Below are 20918 nucleotides of genomic sequence, written 5' to 3'. Positions count from 1 at the left end.
ATGGGTCAGTCATTGACTGTAAATATCTGTTAGTGTCTCCTAAAGGCTGCTGGGCTTCAGTGGAAGGCACACAGCTGTGGTGTTCTGACCAAGAGGAGATGCCCAGCATGCCATAGGGATATTGTCCTTGCCTTGTCGTCTGAAATACGTAGCTGTCGGAAAGCAAAGGCATCTCGTTACCGTCAGCAGTCAGTCCTTTCCTACATCCCAGATTTTAGCCATTGCCTGTGCATGGAGAGAAATTACGACCTACCCAATGCCACCCGTCAGGCTGGCATTCTCAGCACACACACAGCTAGCTCACACAGGGAGAAGCCTGGCTGTGCTTGGAAAGCGAAGCGTCCGCAAACATGCTGTCAGATTTGTTCATTGGTTCTCTCTCTCTCTCTCTCTCTCTCTCTCTCTCTCTCTCTCTCTCTCTCCCTCCCCCTCTCTCCCTTTTTCTTCCTTCTCTTTTTTTTTTTCTTGACATCACAGAGTCTTGCTTGTGGCCCTTGCAAACATAATATTCACTCTGTAGTCAAGGCTGGTTTCAAACGTGCAGCTGTCTTCCTGTCTCAGTTTCCTGAGACCCTGTTTCTCTTTCTTTCTCTCATGGCTTACTAAGTTCCCTCTACATGGAGCCGTGCTGTAGATACTGCAACACAACAGCAGACATATTTAAATTAAAGGCACCATCATGCCCAGAGGAAGGAGGCACAGCACACGCATGCTGAAGAGAAGGGCTGTGCTAAGCAGTGAGGCAGACTAGGGAGAAGCTGTGTGACCCGAGGAGGTCACCTGGAAGGCCTTGGTGGGTACAGAGTCATGAATGTTAAAGCGGTAAAGCCAAGCCCTTGTCTTTGAGTCATATCCTTGTGTGATTCATTTCTTCTGAACCCATACCCTCTCCAGCAAGCAGGTGTTCAAAAACCATGGGTATTCAGACCGTCAAGTGTTAACAGCACCCTACACGAAGATGAAATGAATCGTACACGTCTGCACCACATGGGGCAGAGTCCCAGGTTCGTCTCAGGGAAAACTGAAACCTTCAGACTGCCTTTCCTTGCTTCCTTCTCTTTCCACTTGCTCAGCCATCAAAAGTCTCCAGTCTTTCTCATCCCTCCAGCACCTAGGCGTGAGCAGGCTTGAGGACTCTGCCCCCAGGCAACTCCTCCGGTTCTCTACAAAGGGTTGATCCTTGTGTGCACTGGAGGAACCCTGCAGACCTGAAGTCACAGGATGCTGGCTCATTTCTGCTGCGGTTCTGTCAGAGCCTGAGTGCAAACTCAGGACAGCGCCATAGCGAGGAACGCAGCACAGCGTTTGGCAATGCACCCCACTGCTGCTCTGCAGCAAAGTGAAACACGCTGAGTGCTTGGATCTCAATGTCAACAAGTCAGGGCACAGATGCTCTTCCTACTCTAGGCTTCAGTCTGAGCAAGGGTGTTTGTGAGCAGACACTGGGGTGTTACTCACAAGCCACACACCCCGTGGTTAGCATTGACCCCAGGTGAGGGATTCAGGTCTATGGTCAGGGCTTTCATCTAGTACAGTATCATCTTTTAGACTCATTTCCTGGTTCATCCCCACAGACCATCAGGAATAACGTCAAGGTCAGAAGCCGCCTCAGCTTTTCCATCAGCAAATGAGCTTATGAGAGAAAACCACGCATGGGAAGAGGGCACAGGACCGGGTACAGAGTAGAGCCCTCTGAGTGGGCCCACACGGATACTTACTAGTGGAGAGACTTGTACAAAGATTAATCTACTGCCCCAGCTTGATAACCTCATCTTGAAAACAGGAGTGATCATGACTCATGGACGTGGCAACCAGAGTGTCTGGATCCATCCATTCATCCCCGTGCCTCACTCTAAGCAGCACCAGCCCCTCCTTTCTGTCCACAGTCACCCTAAAATAACCCTGTATGTTTTTATGAGAAAAACAAAGCCAACAGGCAACGTAAGGGCTGCAAGTCTAAGCTGTGTAGCAAACGCTTGAGCACATGGCGGCTATAGCTGACCCTGCTGAGTGAAAGCAGGAAGATTCATCTTAATGGCAAAAGTGCAGGTTGAGACTGCAGAGCCTATGTGTCTATAAGACAGTAAGAAGCTATCAGGAGGGCCAGCATCAGTAGATCAGCCTGAAAGCTCCCATATCTTGGAAGATGTGTCTTTGAGCGTCAGACAGAGACGATTCTTCTGCTGACCTTCTGTTCACCTAGCCTTTCCTGCTCTCGGAGGCTTTCCCTTTCCCATGACAGTAAGGCCTCCCCTCCTTTCCGGGCAGTCTCCAGGGCCTGAGTGATAGGCCTCGCTCACCACCACTGTCCTCCTTCACCTCTTCCTTGCTTCTGGACTCATGGCTCATCTGAATGGCTGCTCTACGGTTCCTGGGAAATGCCAGTCCTTTCTTGCTGTAAGATCTCAAAACCAAGTGTGGGGTTTATCTCTGTACTCACACTTCTCCCTGCTCCCTCTCTGAGCCGAAATACTTCCTATGCAGACATAACTTGACCCTTTCTAGCCCTCTGGTTTTTCACTCATCCAAGACTGCATTCCTGTGTGTGTGTGTGTTTGCTTGTTGGTCATACAGCCCCTTTCCAGGAGGCGAGCTTCAAGCTGCAAGACTCTGTGGTCTCATTGCCCAACTCTAACATCTAGTATGTCTGGTGCATAGTTGGCATGCAGCCAGTAATGAAACACAAGGAAGATGTGCCCACAAATATCTACAGTCACACGATGGTGGTCTGGATCTTAGGACATCCTTGAAGCTGAATCTGGCTTTGTGGCATACAAGAACTGCTAGACGTGACCAAACTGACCAGCTGTTCCTGAAGCTTCTGCACTGGCCACATCAGGAGCCCAGACAGAAAGATCAGCCTGGCTTCCCACTTGCATCAGCATCCCTGCAGGTGCAGATTCCACAAAGACCATTGTGTTGTTTGTGTTTCTGTCTCTACATCAGAGAGTTGATTGCTTTATGGTTCCTTGGAGCTTTTAAGCATAGGGTTATCTTCTCGCTGAGGGAAACTGTGATCATTTTTAACTCAGCTTGTCTTAACTTTATCTTTATCAGATAGACACGTGCATGGACTTACAGGGTAGATACTTCAGTAGGTCTACGCATCTTGTAATGTTTAAGTCAGATTAAACACGTCTCCTCAAACACATTGAATTTCTTTATGTTTAGCAGTTCTTTCTTATAGCTTTCTGAGTTATCATTATCTCTAGTTGCCATCCTGTGTGACAGCCCATCAGAACTTCTCTTCCATAACTGTGACTGTGGCCCATGGACCAACCTCTCCTTCTCTCTTACTCACGCTCTCCTTGGCCTCTGGTAGCCATTGTTCTTGTCTCTCTCCTGTAAGGTCCCTGTTTTCAGACTCTGCAGATGAGTCAGATCAGAAGGCTTATGTCTTTCCATGCTTGGCTTATTACATTAAAAAGAGTATCTCTTCTACTCACATTGCCACGAGTGACATCTGATTATTTGTGTGGCCCAATAGTATTCCCTTATGTATATATACTTTATTTTCCTTTTCCATCTAGAGTGGTTATGATTAATGATGGCCCAGGGAACGTGGGAGTTCAGGTGTCTCTTTGACATGCTGACATTTCATTGGGTACATACCCAGGGGCAGGTTGCTGTGTCACATGAGTTCTGTCTCTATCAGGAATTTCCTACTGTGTGTTTATTACACTGTGTACCAGTTTACACTCCTACCCAGTGTGCAAGGGCTCCAGGTCTACACATCTTCATGAGCGCAGTCATTCTGGTGCTCTCCATTCTTCTTAATGAAGTGGCACTTGTTTGATTTGTGTTTACCCAGTGACTGATGGTGCTGAGCCTATTTCCATGTATGTTCTTGTTCATATATGTTCTTGTTGTTCCCATGTCTTCTCTGGGCTGGTGTCCACTTCTACTGTCCATTTTCAGTCCGGTTAGTTTTGCAGCTGAGTTTTTGGAGTTCCTTGCATATCCTGTGTTTTAGCCTTTCCTTAGATGTCTGGTTCACAGATGCCTTTCTCCTGGTCGATTGGTGGTCTTTTCACTGCTTCCTTTGCCATGCGGAGGCTTACCCATTTGCTGTAACCCTATTGGTCTGTTTGTCTTCGTTTCTTGTGCTTTGGGTGATGTCCCACTCCCTCTCAACCATTTTAATGTTCTGAAACATCCCTCTTCTTGTAATGGAAGATGTCACAGTTAAGAATTTGATACATTCTGAGTTGCTTTTAACCAGTGAAGCAGGAATCCATGGCATCCAATGTATCCAGCGCCATTTATAAAATGGTATTCTTAGCAACCATGTAGCCAATCCTCTGGCCTCAGGTATGTGGCTTGTTTCTGTGCTCTTGCTCTGTTTCTTTGGTCTCTGTGCCTGTTTTGGGGTTGGTCCACACTGCTTTGGTTACCGGAGCTTTACGGTGTGCTTTGAAGTTAGGTAGCATAATACCTCTGGCTTTGTTCTTTTGCTCAAGGTGGCTTTGATGAGTCAAAGCTAGGAGTATAAAGTTCTAATCATTTTTCCTTTATTCTATACAGTCAGCAATTCCTATCTCTAAATCTTTCTGTCTGAGCAGAGAAGCCTTGGGTGGGTGACCTGATCCGGGTTCTGGTTAGAGATTAGTAAGTCACAGGCAGATGGGTGGGAAGTTTGCTCCAGGCACAGGGTGTGCATACATCCAGCACTGAAACATGGGTTCAGATGGAGTACATGGTAAATTCTTTTTGCCTACAGTGCCACGTGATTGCCAGGAACAGATTGTCTGCCTTCCTTCCTTCCTTCCTTCTTGCCTTCCTTCCTTCCTTTCTTCCCTCCTTCCTTCCTGCTTACCCTCCTTCCTTCCCTTCTTCCTTTCTGCTTTCCTTCCTTCCTTCGTTCCGTCCTTTCTTCCTTCCTTCCTTTTTACCTTCCTTCCTTCCTTCCTCCCCCTTTCTTCTCCCAGTGTCATCCATTCTAAAAGTTTTAGGAAAAAAAAAAACAGACACCACACTTTCAGTCGTAAAAGTGGCTGTACAGTACTCACAATATCTGTGCTTAAGGTCTGTTCTGTGTCTCCACAGCCCCAGGACTCAAAGCTCATTTCCCATAAAGCAAGGGTAGAATTTCTGTGTTCTTGGGGATCTGAGTTATTGGGATCAAGAGTGACAATACCCAGCTCTTATAAGCAAAGTACAGTATTGCTTTTTTTTTTAAATTATCCCCTTTAAATAACCTGCTGACATCAAATGTTAGAGGCTCCTCTTCCAGGAGAGTTAGGACCCACTAGGCACCGACGAGAAAGAACAGACACGCTCAGTGCACGCAGAGTTAGGGTCAAGCATACCCTGAGAGGTCACAGAGGCACTGAGAGTCCTAGGAAAACAAGAATTCATCCCGGGTGCACCTGCCCTGCCTCAGAGGGAAACTGAGTCCAGTGGCAGGCGATGCGGGGAAGCACAACACGGAGCCATCGGCACTGCGAAGGGATGAGGGACAGAGGCTGACCTGTGATTCCTCTGGTTCTCTCAGAGCACCACGTAGCAGTAGCAGGGAGCCTGTCTCGAGGTCACATTGTCACCTGCTCTTGCTTTGCTAACACCACACAGCTTTCACTGCCCACCTCGCCCCCATCCCCCCACCTCCTCCTCCCCCATCCTCCCCCGCCCCCCCCCCCTCAGTCTGTTCTCTCGCTCAAGGTGGTTTGGACAGGTCAAGGTTTGGAGGATGATGTTCTAGTCATGGCTTCTCTTTGCACACATCTCAGCATGCTTGGCGTGAGACAGACATTGTATGTCCCTAAGCATACGGATTTTGTGTGTGTAGAAAATGTATTTTCCTGTGTTTGAAGTTTAGTTCCCAGAATTGCAACAAATAATGCAAGTTTTATGCTCTTGCTCAACACACACTTATTTTTTTTTTCAGCACTGTGGGCTTGTCATACCATATGTAGATGGTTTGGGCACAAAAACTCATGACCTGTTCTGCACGGGAAATGTTATAACAGGCTCTTGGATACATCCCAGAAACTTTGACTAGGTTGTTTGGAAATAGCAAACTATAAGGTACTTTTCCCTGCTTACGTTTAAGGGCGCCGTGACAACGTCTGTTCACGCTATCCAGGCTACAGATCTCACCCGGGATTTTGGGGCATGTGTTTTAAATATGATTATCAGTGTTTAATTAATTAGCCTCTTCTCTCATTCTACTCAATTTTTTGCAGTAAGCTTTACCGGACAAAAATAATCTTTACTGAAATTTATTTTAGGTTTTGAAACCAACATGAACCTGACTAGCCGGGATGAACCCAGTTCAACAGATATGGCCTCGGAGACTCAAGACAGAAATGCAAATAACCATGGGACTCAACTCTCCAGTCCTCTGTCTAGTGCCGTCACAGCTGAAAATGGAAATTCTGTCACCAACGGTGAGCCCCTCTACACTCGAGAGTTAGTAGGTCCAAGTCCCTCCAGGACATGGAAATGAAGCAGGCTTGGTCAATGCAAACTGTAGGTAGAATGTAAACTGTAAAGCTCCACCCTGGGCGGCACTGTCGGCTTCTCACCTCAGGCCTAAGGTGCACTCACTGTTTGGTGGCTTTTCCGAGGTTTTGATGGGATATCGATCTGTAGGAACCACTAGAAGGTGCATCTTATACTGGGGAGAACAAGAATGTTCAACCAACATTGTTGAATTAAATGTTTTCACGCAGCTAAGAAATGTGAAGGAAAAGAAGGAGGGGCTGCCAATGACAGACTGGCCTTAGGTTTTCAAGTAAGTCTGTCGCTTAGAAATGGCTGGGCTGCCACGTCCAAACCCAAGTAAACAAACGTTTTCTCTGATAGGGATTTAGTAATAGCTGGTGGAGACAATCCAGCTGTTATTTCCTGAGAATGCCCAGGAGAAACTGACGAAATATCTCTGTTTACTCTGATGAAAGGGGCTAGAGACCCAACAGCACAATCAGCTGCTGGGAGGAGGCGGAGAGGGAACCAGAGGCCTGAATGCTCATTGTTCTTTCCTTTGCGTTGACAAAAGCCTGATTAAGGGGAGAAGGGCGTACGTTGGTCCATGGTTTGAGAGGCTACAGCCCACCTTGCATGAAAGGCTTTGGTGGCAGGAGCTGAGATGGCTGGTTTCCTTGTTCCAGCAGCCAGGATCAGAGAGAGATGGCTTGCTACCGGTGTTCAGATGGCTTAATTATTTCGCCTTCTTATGTAGTACAAGATCCCAGAGCAGGGTGCCATCCACGTTCAGGGATACCATCCTTCTGCGGTTAAATCACTCTAGAAATACCATCCTAAGTAATTCTAAAACTCATTCAAGTTGACAATCAAGATTAATCATGACAGTCATGCTAGCCTCTCAAGGTAGTCTGAGTCCTGGGCTGTCCTCCTATGGGCCTGGGGACACTGGAAAAACCTACTTTTCTGATAACCCTGTGGCTCTAGGCACACAGACTAAGTCCAGGGATCGCCAAGACCATGGAGCGAACAGGACTTGAAGTGCCCATCCCAGAATCAGTTGTATGTACCAGAAGCAGGATCATGGATTAGCTGGAGTTCATTTGAACCCTCAAATTAGACTGGAGTTATAGCATTCACAGGCCCCTGAGAAAAATGAAAGTGAATCTGCTCCCAAGGACAATAAAAGTCTTTTAGGCCTCTTAATATTATTTTTTAAAAAAACAATTTTTAGATGCAAAATCCAACACACAATGTAGATTAATGAGATACATGAGCACAAAAACTCAGAGACAGAACTAGCCATTGTAATTTGCCCATGAGAACTTAAAGAGTCAGAGCAGAGAGACTCGTGCCATACAAGACGTGGATAAAAGGAAGCAAGCCCTGCAGAAGGGGACTTCAACCGTCCAACAGGAGCTGAAAACAAAGCACACGTCACTAAAACAAAGCCCAGCACCAGATGATGTTAAATTTGATCAGACAGTTGTTTAGGCGGACAGTAGGCAGACAGTCTCCACAGCGAAGCACATCCGATTCTAGGAAGAGATTACTGATTCTTGAGAATGATGTGTGTGTCTGCCCTGCACGGTGAGAAAGGTGGTTAGGGTTCTAGGGAAAGAGGGAGTGACTAAATGTGGAATATTTGCCAATGTCCCAGCCCTTGTGAAGCACCCAGGCACAGATCTGACTTGGGAGTCTGTTACAGAGCCCAGCAAACTCTTTGCATATGTCCCAGACATAAACAGTGCTGATGCAAACACTCGGGGCAATGCTTCTCTGCACTCAATTCATGAACTGTCGGGCTGAGAATCAATTTAGCATCCTTCAGCCGGCGACCAGATGTCTTATTATCCATTGCTATGTGAGATGTCACCCCCGAATTTAGAGAGTTCATGCAGCAAGCAGGGATTATCTCAGATCCGCTAAGGGTCTGGAGGCTGGGTGTAGCTTAGTGAGGTTCCTCACCATTTAGCAGTCAAGGTGTCAGGGAAAAAAAAAAGCCTCTGGCCACCTTAAATCTTGACTAAGGGATGGTTCACACCTAAGATCACTCAATGATCACTGGCAGACCTCAGAAAATTCACACCTAAGTCTATACACACTGACCTTCCCAACGATCAGTTACACAAGACACAAGGGAGTCATCCCCCAAGGACTGTCAGTCTCAATAGTGGCTTCCAGGATGGAAGCCACAGGCTGTCCACAACTAGGGGAGGCATGGCAGCACTCAGCCACATTCTGGGTGCTGGAGGTGAATTACTAAATGCAGCCACACTTCATGCAAGGGATTCCTCAGAGCTGAGTGCCCCGAACACGCTCTGTGAGCATCGGGCAGGTTTAACAAGCACACAGCTGTGATGCTGCTAAGAGGGATCTGAGCCTGTGAGCACCCGTGTGGGCAACACAAACACATCAGGCCAGGTGAGAAAAGTCAGGTAGCAAGCAAGTGACCAGACTGGGGGCACTCAGGAGGACACAGAGGGTTAGTGAGCAGCTCTGTGAAAGAACAGGGTGTCTGCAAAGACTGAACCTCTCACCTCTGTATCAAACCAAAAGCATCGACCTTTGTTGAAAAAAAATTGCATCTCTAAATAATCAGTGGGTTAGAGAACTAGATCCTAATCGGCTGAAAATGGAAGCGTTCTAATTAAACCTCATACAGCCGAAGCTTATGGGGACTCAAGGACCAGGGTGCGGCCAGGGTCTTCATAGCTGAGAATTAGAGCCTGAGGCACAGGCTCTGTGGACGTGTGCTAAAAATGTCAAGAAGCTAGAGACAGCAAACACAGACACCAGGAGAGTGGGGGGGGGGCAACTAAAGATGAAAGTGTGCTCGCCGAAATATAGAAACAAGGAAGCATGAACTGCTCCTCTCCAAAAAGTTACCTTGAAGACATGAGACTAGAAGCAATAAACATCGTACAGCGGTGGCAGAACTAAGCTACACGGGGCCCAGAGGAGCAGATTCCAGGTGTAGAAAGGGGCACTGCTCCTGCTTTCAGAAATCACAGCGGTAGGCGGGGGGCACAAAGGGAGTGTGAACGATCGTGTGCCGAAATATATTTGGAAATGTGAACATAGACAGACACATTTCTATCAAAACTCTAGACAAAAAGCTAAGCAGTCTCTGAATAGTCAATTAATTGACCTTGTAATTGAACCTCTTCCTACAAGGAAGCTTCTAGATCCAAATGCCAAATGTAAAGCACTGAAAGTTATAGAAAAAATACAGAGGGGGAAGGGAGTTTTCACTGGGAGAGAGAAGTGTGTAGACCCAAAGAAATGGTGGGGGGGGATATTAATTAGGAAAAAATTATTTTCCACACATTTAACCAGCTGAGGGTCCTACTCTGTTCATAGACAAAACACAATCAAGTAAAATTTGGCTCAAAGACAACAATCCAGGCACGGCCACACTCAGTGGAGTCTGGCCTTGTCTACACATAGGAAGTATAGGTGAAGACTGAAGACTGGGCCTATGCCCACACATCTTTCAGAATTTTAGGGAACCAGCAGGGCCTGCCAGAGTCTTAAGGATACCTTCTGGGTAGATGCAGGGAAAGGGGAATCTTGGCTTTCAGTGTACCCACTGGTGACTCTTCCACCAGAGTCCAGCGGGTGCCAACTAAGTCGTCAGACAGATGGTCCTGGTTAAGATGATTGGGTCATAGCAGCAGACAGTCATGAATCTGGAAAAAGACGGTGGGGAAGAGGGTGAGGTGTTAAGGTAAGAGAGGGGCCAAGGAGGGTAGGAAGGGAGACTGGCCAGAGTGTGGTATGTCCATGTGTGAAATTGTCGAAGAACTAATGTAATAGACTCCAAAAAATCCTCCCAGGACAGGAAGGACCAAGTCCCCTTTGTCTCAGAGAGCACCTGAGTCCCCAGGGAGATCATTGTGTTCTTGACTGTATAGTAGCTACAAGGCTATATTTCAATCAACAAATAAATCAGAGAAGGAGGGTGGAAGGCACCTTCCCTTCAGCCAAATATCTCATTCACTTCTGTTTTATCAAGAGCATAGTTAAAAAGTGAAGGCTACAACTTGGAAAATGGTCTTATGTAAATATAATGCAGGATGACTTGAACCTCCCAATCTGACAAGTCGGAGCTGATGAACTCAAGCACCGTGAGCTTCCGGTCTGTGATATTTTCCTGGGACTATTAAAATACCCAGTTCCGGGCCCTGTCTGTTGGAACCTCAGGAAGCATCTGTCCATTGACACAAGGGCGCAGCCTGCAAATGAGCCAGTGAGTGCTGGGCAGACAGCCAGAAAAATTCAGTCCTTAGCTTTACAGAGCTGAACAGTTTCCACACATGGAGGCTGGGACTTGCACATGATCATGGCACCTCTGGAGGAGAACAAGATTTTGTTTTATTTTATTGTGTGTGTGTGTGTGTGTGTGTGTGTGTGTGTGTGTGTGTAGATGCCACCTGTGTAAAAGTACCCACGGAGCCCAGAAGAGGGCATCTATTCCCTGGAACATTACTCCCTTTAATACAGTGTCATCCTGCCCAGCTACAAACTCCATATCCAATGCAATAATATCCAACCACAGGGTGGAACTTAACCTTTCACCTTCTAATTTTCTCCTCTTCAAAGGTTGTGATGCAAGGCTATACCAGGACTTTTACAGGGAACCTAGTAGGATGGGGCTAGCACAGAGTTAGTGTTCTGTTAAAAGTATCTGTTCACAAGTTGTGGATGCTGAGACCTGAACTCATGTCCTCTGGCAAAGAGGGAGAACAGCAAGTGTTCTTAACCACTGAACCATCTCTCCAACTTCTGGGGGTGAATTTTGATATGGATTTATCATGCTCATGCCCATAGTACAGTCAATGTCCATTCTAAATAAAGGTTCCAGAAGCAAGTAAATATCTCAAATAATTTAAAGTTCCGAATGAGTCAAAAATAGCACTATTTTCTAGGAAATGATTTCTCTGAAGTGCCAGGATCTGCATGCTACCTCTGTTTCCCAGAAATAATCATGTCTGCTCATTTGCTGAAATACAGTTATGTGTGGCTAATTATAGCAATCACTTACTTTAATTGCCATCCTTTTGCTGATGTGAACACAGACTTGGATACTTTTTTGTGTGTATTTAATTATTCCCAGGACTTGCGGTTATTTATTATGGCATTCGAGAGCCGCCTTCCATGCTAGAATGCTTCAGTTCCATCAAACAAAAATATTGTAAATATAAAGATGTTTATTTTTGTGGCAAACTAGAGATATAAAAAGTTCCAACTAGGACATTTTATGATCAGTGTGGTTTTCTTTCTTGCTGCTCAATGAATATGCATTTTATTGCTGAGCATCAAGAAAAATGGCAATTAAGGTTGGAGTCGTTACATTTGAGCTTACATTTATCTCTTTTCCTTTTAGATGCATTGTATTCTCTCTGTGTGTATAGTCTGTGTTATCTTTGTCCGTAAAGGCTGGATGAGGGAAGGACTGCTGCTCTCATGGCAGAAGCCGACTCTCTGCTCTGTCCCCCTTCTCTTGAGCTCCTGGGACATCAGAACCAAGCCACACAGACCTGGGGGTAGCAGAGTATGGTTTCCAGTCATAACCCAAAGACAGGGAGTCTCGAATAGGGTCCCATAAATTGTGTGTCCGTCTGCATCCTCCAACATTGTTTTTGAAACTGGACAGATTCTTCAGAGCTCACAGTGTTGTCTGATTCTAGTCTGAAGAACCAGAGTGAAGGAAGCAAGCCTCTGCGTCACAAAGGAGAGAGTATTGCCTTCCTCTCTGTTGAGAAACAGAGACCTTCTGAATTTATGTTCAAGTCTCTCTAACTTGGACCTTTTTTATTTAAATGTTCTCTTACTGATGTGGGGACTGCGGGTTGGAAGCCAATGGGCTAGGATTATGCTTTGCCGTGCCCTCCAGTGATGGCTTCCTTGGGGCTTAGGAGGTTGTCTTGCCAGTATCCAAATCCCAGATCTGATGTGATAGCACCCCAACTACGGCCATGGTATGTAACCTTTCACTTCCCAATTTTCTCAACCTTAAAAGGGAGTGATGCAAATGGCTATGTCAGAACTCCTGTGGATGACCTAGTAGGGCAGTGGTAGCCCAGTTAGTGTCCAGTTAGCAGTACCCATTCACCAAAGTTTGCGTGGAGACGCTATATGTGAAATCGACGAGGAGCGTGGTGATGAATTGAATTTTCTGGGCCCCTCAGGCTGCAGCACAAGAAATGTTGAGTTGGAGTGGCATAAACAAACCTCTGGGCCCTCCATGTCCGGCCCAAAGTGAGTAAAACACATCGGGCAAGGCTGAATGAGGCGCACGCTTTCCAGACTTGAGTCCTAGGTCTCAAATCATATTTTCTTTGCATAAATCCAAAGTTCCTATAATAGTTTCTCCAGCTTTGCCATTTTGGGAGGCAAAGTCAGTGAAGCTCTTGCGGTCACACCTGCGTTTCCTTGGACTGTTGGATGAAGATGAGATCATTTATGCCATTTCGCCCCAGATTTCTACGTACGTTCTATGTCCATCCCCCAAAAGGCTTAACTGTAGGTCCTTTATTTTTATTGGTAGATGTTTTAAAGATAGTGAGACTTTTATTTAATAGACTTCAGCATTTTATGTCCTTCTTACATTTTTGTTTTGTTTTGTGACATTTTAAGTGTGTAGTCATTCTAACATTGACAATCAGAGCTCTTAATCCCTTTTATCCCAGCACGGGTTGCGACGTTGGTCACCGTTTTGGAAGACTTGACTGGAAAGGGTATTAAGGGTATTATTTCTATGAAGATCCCTGAACCGTGGGAGGGAGGGATGCTGCACACTCCATAGTCTCTCGTCCTCTATGCCTTGTCCCGTGTGGGGTCCCTGGATAATTAGGTGGTTGCCGTCTCCTGCAGGAAGCGGCTTCTCTCACGAGAGAGGCGTGACGCGCTGATGTGGGTCTAGCAATTGCATCATTGAATTGTCGCAGTGTTTGTTTAGCAGAATTCCCCGTGAAGGTCTGTGACCTGTCTAGGCTAGTACCTAAAGACTGTAAGGCTTTTGATGACTTTGTGGAGACAGTGATGTCTGGACACAGCAGGACAGTTGCCCCTGGGAACTCTCAGCAGTGGCAACAGCACACACAAGGCCTAGACAATCTCAATCCTGACAAAATCCCAGAATGCAGAGAGGAGATGGGGACAGAGCCCCATCCCTAGCAGAGGAGCTGTTGGCATTTCATAGCTGCTGGGAAGTCTTATTTCGTGCTGCGGCTCCTTTTGTATGGACCACATCCCCGAGAGAGAATGAACACAGGTGAAACCATGAAACTGGGAAGGAGGTTAGACCTAGGAGGAACTGGGGTGGGGAGAATATAACCAAAGCACACTTCTTGTGTAAAATTCTCAAGTTATAACCAATCAAATATTATATTGTTGGCACACACACACACACACACACACACACACACACACACACTTAAACTCCTTCGCGTGGCATGGTTCCCAGCTGCTGCTTAGCACCTCTGACTCCCCTCTCAGGAGATTCTAGCAGAACTGAAGTTCTCCCACTGCTGGCCACAGCTACAGAGACCTTCTCTGGCCCACGTATCTCCTGGGAGGGCGTGGCTCAGAGGAGACCCCTCTCTGTCAAGTCTCCCTACTTACCTACCTTTATCCTCACCAGCCCCACCCCTCCCCCCGGCTCCACAATAACACCCACCCTGGCCTGCACCCTCCATCCCTCTCTACTGAGCCCTGCCACAGATCCCAGACCTATCAAGTCCTCAGCAGGTGGGAACTGTCATCCAGGACTTTCATATAAGGTTGTTGTCTTGCATTATTTTCCCCATCTGTCTCACCCCCAACCCGTCCGACCTGATCCCTCGTGTTCCCATACCTCCATCCCCCTCCATTGCCCCCAGTTTACCCAGGAAATATCTCGATGTGGGGGGGACACTTGGGGTTAATGAGAAACCTGCTACCAGGAATCCACAAGGATGACCCCAGCTAAGACTCTTAGCCGTAGTGGAGAGGGTGCCTTCACTGGCCTTCTCCTGTAACCAGATTGGTGACTGCCCTAATTGTCATCAGAGAGCCTTCATCCAGTAACTGATAGAGGCAGATACAGAGATCCAAGCACTGGGCTGAACTCTGTGAGTCCTGTTGAAGAGAGGGAGGAGGGATTGTATGAGCCAGGGGATGTGGGTGTGTGAAGTGTGTGTGTGTGTGTGTGTGTGTGTGTGTGTGTGTGTGTGTGTCAAGGTCACTGTGGGGGAACACACAGAGACAGTTGACCTGAATTTATGGGAGCTTACCAACTCTGGACTGACAGCTAGGGAGCCTGCATGGGACCAACCTAGGCCCTCTGCATCATAGTGACAGTTGTGTAGCTTGGTCTGTTTGTGGGGCTCCTAGCAATGGGATCAGGATATGTCCCTGGTGCTTGAGCTGCTTTTGGAAACCCATTCCCCAAGCTGGAATGCCTCGCCAGCCTTGGTGCAGGGGGAGGAACTCGGTCCTGCCTCACCTGGATGTGCCAGGCTTTGTTCAGATGCCCCTTTGGAGGCCGGTCCCTTTCTGAACGGAGACAGAGGAGGAGTGGATGGGGAGGGGGTAGATACAAGTTAAGGGGAGGGAACAGAGGAGGGGAAACTATGGTAGGTATGTAAAATAATTTAAAAATTAATAAAAATATTGTCATCTCTTCTTAGAAGTCCATAGTGTTCCCAGTTGCCTGCAGAACATTATCATAACCCCAGAAAATGCTCCCAAAGCCCTCTAATATCTGGTTAGCTTCGCCTTCCGATGCCTTCCCCAGTTCCCTGAGATGGACATGCCATTGTCTGAGCTGTTCCTTGTGCAACCTTGGGCCTCCTGGCCTAGCTTGTCTGTGTCCTCAGCTGGGCCAGCAGTTCCCAGTTCACTTTACTAAGACTTTCTTCCCAGTTTGCCCCAGCAGGAAACCTTTTCAGGCCCCTCCCATCAGGATGAATCCCTCCTTTCCTGAGACCCCACCCAGGAATACACACATTTTATGGTCTATGTTTCCCATGTAGTCATATGAAAACACGATCTGAGGTCTCTACCTAACGTTCGCTTCATTGGGACTCACTAAATAGCGCTCACAGCTGAGCTGCATTCATGCACGGACCCCACATTCTTTGTTGGGTGCATGCTTGTGTTCATTTGAGTAGACCATTCTGACCCATTTTTCACAGAGGTGGAGGCACCTCTGTTTTCAGGAGCGTGTGGGCAAATGTCCTTCATGTGTCCCTTCACCATCTCCCAGTGGCATGTGGGCAAATGTCCTCCATGTGTCCCTTCACCATCTCCCAGGTAGGACTCTTTGCTTGTCCCTGCATGAAGGCCATTCTTGTACTCTCCCCAGCCCAGAGTCCATTTCTGCTGTTTTCTAATTAACTGTTAGCCCATTAAGCTGTGGGATTCTCTCCAGTGGGTCCCTTCCTTTCTTCTCCAGCATATTTCTCCACAGCTCAGAGAATGCTAACAATTATCTCTCAAATTTTACCCATTGATTCTGCGGCGAGCATGCTCAACTGCTGCCTTGGTTGCGGACCTGTGATCATGGTCTAAAATCATCTTTCCCTTTGGGTACCAAGAGTCGAGCTTCTAATTTATAAATTGTTGTTCTGAAAGATGGGTCACACTCCGTTTGCCTTTGTCCTCCTGTCTGTGAGACGCTGAGTGCAGATGGTTTGGGGAGGCTGTGGAACTCTTAGATGGTGAAACCTCACTGGAGGGCATGGATCACCCTAGAAGCTCGCCTTGAGGCTTCATAACCCGCCCTCCCTTCCTGCTCATTCTCTGCTTCCTGACTGTGGACTCATCTGATCCATGAGCCTCTTCCTCCTGCCCCCATGCCTCCTCCACCATGATGGACTATGCCTCCTTAGAACTGCGAGACCAAGTAAATCCTTTCTCACCACGTTGCTTCTGTGGGGTCATTTTGTTATAGCAACAGGAGAAGTTACTAGGATATCAGATGAACTGAGCATCTGTCCTGCCTTGATCTTGGCCCTTTGTACCCCTGTCCCCATCCCTCATCCTTCATGTCCTTTGATCAGGAGTCTCTTCTCCACATGGCACCTTATCTTAGACCTGCAGGTTCTCAATTATGTCACACAATTGTTTGATAGGACACCACACCACACCCTCTTCCTGTCCTGCTGGTGATCACCATTGCTCATGATCAGAAGCTGGTCTTCCTCACCACACCACACACCCTCAGTGGCAGAGCAGTAATTACCCATAATCAGTCTTGTCCTGATTTGTAACACTCTTTCTGGGGAAGTGTGAATAAGTGTCTGACTCACCCTAGACAGAAAACTGAACTGCTGACAGAGCAAAGTAATGCCACCAAAATCCAAGTTAATAAACTATGACTTCATTGGGGTTACTTATAGGGGCAAGTATTACTCACAGACAGCTACAGCTCTGAAAACCCACCTAGTCAAAACTAGGACTCTAGAGCTCTCTGCATGAACTATAAGCAGCTCAACAGATTAGACGACCTCCTCTTGGTAGCAGTCCTTACTGCTTATATAGCCTTGGAAATGGATGACCTTGTAAAATTGGTCAGTTTCAGGGACTTCCTAGGACTAGTGAGTTGTTGTCTTCCTGGGTTTTAACCGAATGCTCTTTAGAACTTTCTGAGCCTTAAGGAGCTTCCCGCCAGGGTAGATGTGTCATATTAGAGGAAATTGCTAGGTAAAACGTTGACAGAACCCTTCTACGTGAAAACATGCATACATTTACCAAGAGGGCAGACTGGCCTGCCTCATGTCGATTGGACTCAGACTCTCCCCAAGGAGCTGACACACTCCTGTAATTGGAAAAATGCACAGTGATTTCCTAATGATTTTTAATTTAGGAATCATGTATATGTTTAATCAATTAAACTGTGCTAGTTAATTATGTTTCCAGAGGAGATGAGTAATTGCTTCAGTATTTAAAGTTCTCTTGGTTGAATTCATTCCACTGGGCAGTTATTTCTCTTTTTATCTGTTCATGTTTATTAATCAAGTCACTTGGGGCAGTACACGCCATCTCCATCACGATGGTTCTCAATCATTGTAGGGGAACAGATCTGTCCCCAAGGTGCATTTAATAATGTCTAAAATCATTTTGATTGTCATGAGCCAGGGCGCATTCAGTGAGGAAGGCCAGAGATGTGACTGTTTATGATGCACAGGACAGGCTTAGAACAGAGAAATGTACAGGCCAAATGCCAAGGGTCAGAGACAGGCCTGTGTGTGCAGGATAATGAAGACAGTCATCTGCTGTCCCGTGGGAGGTCTGTGTCCCTTGGAGGAGGGGCGTGTGCGTTTCCTGAAGGTCACTTTTACTTAGTGGTTGGCTGAGAACTGGTAGGTTGTGATTGGCCAGTTTTTCTCCCCTCATGGCCCCACCTGTGCAAGCAAAAGGAACACAGTCACGGTTTCCATGACACCCAGGTGTGCTTCGGTCTCATGTTTCTTCATTCCCCGCTTTCCCTCCATGCTGCCCCACAAATGAAATCCGAACTTTCAGCGTCATCCAGGTGGGAAACAGCCCGGTCTTGTCCTTCTTTCTCCCTAGAGGGCTTTTGAATGGTTTCCAGGCTCTAGGAAAGCCCCCTCCCTCCCTCCCTTTCTCTTAAATCACATCTGCCTTGCTCTAAGTGGTTTGTTGTCAATGTCTCTCTGGCAGTATATCTCCTTGTTTGTTTACTGAAACTGCAAGAGCTTAAGGTATTCCCATCTCGCTGCAAATCCGAATATTCAATAAATAACTGCTATTGCCTGACACTTAAATACATGGAATATGACAGTGTCTGTTTATTAACTAAGTACGAAGTATTTTTTCTTTCGGCAAGGTAATACAACCTCACCGCATCTCTGTGCTGACCCCCACAGGTTTACCTGAGGAAGATGGATGCTCAAGGCTGTGTCTGAGGGGCATGGGGACCTCATCTTTTCAGAGACATCGAGAGAGCCACACCACCCAGGTAAGGGCACTGTGCACTCCTCCATGCAGTAGTGAGTGGAATTAAACCAAGGCAGACAGCCGCTGAGTCATGATCACCTGTCTCCTCCCTGGACTGAGAACTAAGGTTGTTTTCATATCCGTTCATGGTCCTTTGAATAATTTGTCTCTCTTCTTCATCTCAGTTGCCTACAATTTTATACTTGTTTTGGAAAAAACAAAAACACAGTGTCCCAAACAGCTAAAAGCTAGCATATTTTAGTAGAGTATTACAGATATCACTTTTGCTGCAATGCTTTCGAATCAGTAAATGGTGGCAGTGATGATATGAAACCTTCTGACAGGGTTGTGTTTTCTGCATTTGGCCTGGGTTAAAGTAGAAGGTTACAGTGGCTGGAACTTAGAAATAACATCTGGATGCCCTGAGGTCCTGTGGTATGCTGTTCCTTCTCAGAACCTCCAAGCTCTGCATAATCAGCTCCACCTAAGATACTGTATGTAGGGCTGCCAAGAAGGCTCAGTCAATAATGGGTTTGCTTGTGCAAGCAGGAGAACTCAAATTAGACACCCAGGGGAGAAGCTGGATGCTATAGTACATGCTTGAACTTTACTGCGGGGACGGTAGAGAGAGGCAGATTCCTGGGGCTGGCTGGCCAGACAGCCTTGCCTTCTTGGTGAGTTCTAGACCCTGTCTCAAAAATGATCTTGACATCTTCTGAGGGACAGCACTGAGCACCTCTAGCCTCTACATGCATGCTCTCAAACGTGCACATGCACCTGCACACACACATGCCTACAGATAGCTTTCACACACACTCACGTAAGCAGATGCACTCATACACATATGCACACACACAAAACAAACATGCAAGACACTGCTTATTGTAAGACGATGTTTAAATTAAAAATCCTGTGTGCATGTCGTGATTACATGCTCATACTCACCATGTGACCTTGGAAAATGCATCAAAATAAAGATAATTCAGGAAAAAGTAAAACGCCAGTGGTTTCAGAACGCAGAGGAACCCAGGATGGAGTAGTCCTGTCCCAGTGAGGACAGCTTTCGTAGACGTATTTGATGCCATGTAGGCACAGCCTTATTATGAGCTGAAATTTTTCTAAGTAACACTGATGAGGTGGTGTGAAAAAAAATCAATAATTTTAATCTTAGAAATAAATCTCTACAGTAGGCAATCTGCGGAAATCACTTCTACTGATCTATAGGCGCTGGAATGAGAAGAAAATGCTGATTGGTGGGATAATAAATCACCCTAGCCTTGCCTGTGTTCCTGAGAGAGGCATCCACCCTGCAAGCACTCCCGGCCCCCAGTATTCCCTGCCCTGTGTGCACTGTGTGATACTGGGGCCGCCTGTGTCAGAGCTGACGCCTCTATGTTACACACAGTGAGCCTCTGCCCGCTCTGCCCACTCAGCTACCATAATGTGCTACAGGAGCAAGGAGCTGGCTGAAATCAGGTTCAGGGCGTGAGGCCTCTGAATCTTTCTGTTCGTTCATTGGCTTAGCTGGAGAACATGGGGGAAGGTTTGGGGAAGTCTCCATCTCCTGTTTTCAAAGAGGCTTTCTCAGACGTGAAGCCCTTCCTGGAAGAAGTGCCCTCTCACCTCACGCTGTATCCCCAGACATGGGAATCCACACTCTTTCTCTGTTGTACTGATGGTAGGCGCTCGAAGGTGGCAGCAGATTCCTCAGTGCCAAAAGCTGTGTGTGACAGGACACCGTGGTTTAACTGCCACGCGTGCCCGGGATTTATCTCTTCCCTGACATTTATAGAGGAAGTCTGAACGCAGCGAGACACGCCGCCTCTTAGATTTTCTGCCAGAACAATTTCACAGGAATTGCATAAAACACAGTACTGAACTTGCTGGTCCTACAGCCATGGGATTAAGGCGAACCCTCAACGGAATTCCTGTCTAAGGTTGTCTGTGTCTTTGTAATTAGTGTCACCAGTAATAAAAATAATAAAGATAAAATGTGTTCTAAAGAAGACAGAGTTGGTCGCTTTCCAAGGTCAGATGCCAAGTTGAGACCACATACCCTGCTTCTAAAAGGCGTTTAGGGTGAACTGCTAAAGGGAGGTGGGGCATTGTCTCACCTCTTCGTGCACTTGAATCTTTGGTCTGAAGACCACAGTGGGCAGTTGTGATCTTACTTGCTCAGTGCTGATCTTGCTATAACACCCCTCCCATACTTTGATGAGCCTTAAGAAAGACACTCACTCTTTCTTTCTCTGCTTCTACAACAAGGAAAGCACATGTGAGGGGCTCTGAGCAACTGTCCACCGTAGACAGTAGGGAGGAGACCTAAGGCACAAGGGATGAGAAGCATAGATGCAGCCCTTTTGGGGGACTCCCAGGGCGCAGCAGAGGAATGTCATTCGGAAGTCCGCTGCCCACCTGTCCAGCTTTTCTCCAGACTTCTTGGCCTTCTGATTTCGCAAATAGCCCCACCCACTGACAAGGCCCAGGGTTCATTTCTTATGCCTGTACATACACCTGAAAGGCACACTAAGTCCATTGTTACT

At 46.9% G+C, this 20918-nt stretch overlaps 1 protein-coding gene across 2 annotated transcripts in view; it reads left to right on the top strand.

Moving 5' to 3' along the window:
- Positions 1 to 20918, top strand: part of Myo16 (myosin XVI) — a 473090-nt gene that overhangs the window by 428139 nt on the left and 24033 nt on the right. For both annotated transcript variants that reach the window (XM_087900756.1, XM_087900755.1), the window contains exons 33-34: positions 6231 to 6389; positions 18306 to 18397. In XM_087900756.1, the coding sequence (XP_087756882.1) occupies positions 6231 to 6389; positions 18306 to 18397 (251 nt within the window). The remainder of the gene's footprint in view (positions 1 to 6230; positions 6390 to 18305; positions 18398 to 20918) is intronic.

Source organism: Myodes glareolus, chromosome 23, assembly GCF_982192425.1.
Source record: "Myodes glareolus chromosome 23, mMyoGla1.1, whole genome shotgun sequence".
NCBI lineage: Eukaryota > Metazoa > Chordata > Mammalia > Rodentia > Cricetidae > Myodes > Myodes glareolus.
Note: the sequence above shows the minus strand (reverse complement) of the source record. Positions and strands in the feature narration are given on the sequence as shown.